At 37.5% G+C, this 3021-nt stretch overlaps 2 protein-coding genes across 4 annotated transcripts in view; both read left to right on the top strand.

The window, feature by feature from the left end:
• Positions 1–3021, top strand: part of LOC118735650 (FAM172 family protein homolog CG10038) — a 162438-nt gene that overhangs the window by 43843 nt on the left and 115574 nt on the right. The window lies entirely within an intron of this gene.
• Positions 2738–3010, top strand: LOC118750111 (neuropeptide-like protein 29). Its single transcript, XM_036484850.1, has one exon. It carries the CDS (start codon positions 2738–2740, stop codon positions 3008–3010), a length of 273 nt encoding a protein of 90 aa, XP_036340743.1.

Here is a 3021-nt window from a genome sequence, read left to right as displayed (position 1 = left end):
ATGAAGATGAAGATGAAGATGAAGATGAAGATGAAGATGAAGATGAAGATGAACATAAGGATAAACTTTAACTCATCTTAACTTAAAAACTTACGCCACCTGAGCTCACCACACATTAATTCACCACACTTTAACTCCCCACACCTAAATTCACCACACCTCAACTCGCCACACCTTAACCCCCGCACCTAAATCCACCACACCTAAATCCACCACCCTTAATTCACCACACCTTAACTTTCTCACCACACCTTAACTTTCCTCAACTCACCACACCAAAATTCACCATACCTCAACTTTCTCACCATAACTTAAATCACCACACCTGAATCCACCACACCTAAATTCACCACACCGTAACTCCTACACCCAATTCCACCACACCGCAGCTCACCACACCCAATTTCACCACATGACATGATATCACTTGATGTGGCATCAAAGGCAACATCATTTGGCATAAAATGAACCAAAATAAATAAGATTTAGATAGAGGTGAAAAAAGGGATAAAAAGGAAATACAACTGAAGAGTGTGCGATGTTATATTGTGGTGTGTTATGCTTCATATGTTATGTTATTTATTCTCATGTTATGGTTATGTTATGTTATGCCAAGTACTAAGCTAAACTACCCTCCACTTAACCCATTCCAACTAATGTTATTTTAGCTCTCTCAACTTACATAAACCATCCTTAATTTTATCGGTTGAATTTCAACCGCTGGGCGAACACTAGTGTATATAGATGTGTATAGTTTTTTCGGAATAGAACCATCCTAGGGGGTGAGAGCATAAAAATGTACTTTTTCACATGCATTTTTGGATCACCCTAACGTACTTATGTATGTAGCTTCTGTAAAGTTTTTGCCAACAAATAGATCCATTACGCGCATCCAAATGTTTAACCACTTCAAAGTGTAGCTAGCAACTGAATTGAACAGTAGAAACACCCAAGTAACCGGTTTTCTTGAATCTTCGGCGAACTTTGGTGAACTTTTGCCGAAATCTTTTTATTATTTAGACATTGCTTTTTTGACTTTGGCAAAATTTAATTTTTTTGTGTTCATTTTGTCATCATGTCATCATCATTATTATTGCAATTTTAAGTATTTGTGCACATACATATAATCTCAGTACAGTAATAATTTATTTACACACTTGCTTACATACTTATGTACATGCACATGCATACATTAGACCGTATCACGGTGTATGGCCCGAAAAAAAAGTTAAATTTCCCTATGAGAGTACTTCAGGAAACTAAAAATTTTGTTCGCGACCGTGTAAAAACATCTAAATCGACTTTATCTATAACTTTTTTGTTTGATGTCCAATTTCTATAAGTGATTCATCGTTGTAAAGTTATTAAGGAAACCTACAGGTGCATACGCGTACATAACAGGGTGCCCTTTTTAGGAAAAGAATTATAACTTTTTAGTTTGAAATGATAGGATAATCGTCTCTGAAGAAGTAAGTTTTTTTATTACCCTTCCAACGGTATGTAATTTATAGAAATCGGACATCAAATAAAAATGCGGTTTAGATCTTTTTACAGGGTGCCGAAAAAAATGTTTTTACACTCCTGAAACGCTGCAGAAACAGCCCAGAAATCATTCCCGTATTCAACAAAATGGGTAATAGAGAGCAAAAGTTGGGACGTATTGGATCGTAAGTGTCTTCTTCTTCCTGCGCAAAAAGGCCCGCACTTTTTCTCCGGGTAAAAATGGATAAAGTGTCAAAGTGATATCAGCTGTTTTGTGTTTACATGTAGCCTGCATTTACTGGGTGCTTTTAAGGACTAGTGAACGTCCTGTTGATGTATTTTCAATCTTTATATACTTAAAATTAAATTTGTGGAACCGAAATTCAATTTCCAAGTGTTTGCATGTGTGACAAAAACAAAAACAACGTGAATCAGCTGTTTCTCAAATTCTGGCCACGAAATGTGGTTTTTTGCGTTCCCGTACTTCTAAACTTTGTTCCACTTTTGAGGGCAAACTCTTCGCTTATTCTATAATTACCGGATCTGGTCCAGATTGTTAGGGAAAGAACCTTAAGCTAGCGATATCTAATTTTGATCAGAAGCTGCTAGTTCCAGCTGGAAAACTATTTTCCAAAATAGTTTGCGTTAGTTTTTTAATGCAACTATCGTATAAACTTGAAAAGCTCAGCCATATTTGAACTGATTTTGGTGATTAAGGTACCCTGAAAGAGATATTTTCATCCGTCATATACTATATATATGTATATGTATGTATATATGTACATACACATTTTATCCCACAAACTTATTTTTTTTTTATCTGTATTCTCAACTCTGTTTAGATCAGACATAACGCTGAGAACAATTGAAATCGTTTAGTGATTGATCGTTTAAGGAAAGGAACCTGATTTCTTTTCCATGTAGGGTGAGACACTCTAATGTGCATATATGTATGTACATTTGTATGTATGTATGCATCGAAATGTTGGTGCTAATTGCCTTCCAAAGCTAGAACGCACAAGTTAAACTGATCAGGTATTTAAGTAATTTGCAATTGTCCTAACGAGTTATTTTTTTTTTTTGTTTATAAAAATGTCCAAAAACTGGGGATTTTTTCTTGATCTGAATGAGTACCATAGACACAAGCGAAGGTCTTGCCAGTATAAAAGTGTTGCACTGTTTGTAAACAATTTCAGTCGAAGATATTTGGTGAATTAAGACAAGAAATAAGAAAATAGAAATGGGCTCACTCAGAATGTTTGTTTTCGCCTTAGCTGTGCTTCTAGCTGTTACATTCAGCACAGCTGCGGATCTGGACGGTGAACTGGTGCGCACGAAACGCCAATATGGTGGCGGATATGGCGGCGGATTTGGCGGGTTTGGTGGTGGCGGATTTGGCGGGTTTGGTCGTGGCGGACATGGCGGGTTTGGTCGTGGCGGACATGGCGGGTTTGGTCGTGGCGGATATGGCGGATATGGAGGAGGCTATGGGGGCTATGGGGGCTATGGAGGGGGCTTTGGCCGTTAATTCGGATTTAT

The sequence above is a fragment of the Rhagoletis pomonella genome, unplaced genomic scaffold (assembly GCF_013731165.1).
Source record: "Rhagoletis pomonella isolate Grant_MI unplaced genomic scaffold, Rhpom_1.0 Rhpom_scaffold_00001, whole genome shotgun sequence".
In the NCBI taxonomy this organism is placed as follows: Eukaryota; Metazoa; Arthropoda; class Insecta; order Diptera; family Tephritidae; genus Rhagoletis; species Rhagoletis pomonella.
Note: the sequence above shows the minus strand (reverse complement) of the source record. Positions and strands in the feature narration are given on the sequence as shown.

What these genes read in the sequence shown, in the direction of transcription:
- LOC118750111 (XM_036484850.1), top strand. Translation starts at nt 2,738, where the DNA reads ATGTTTGTTTTCGCCTTAGCTGTGCTTCTAGCTGTTACATTCAGCACA.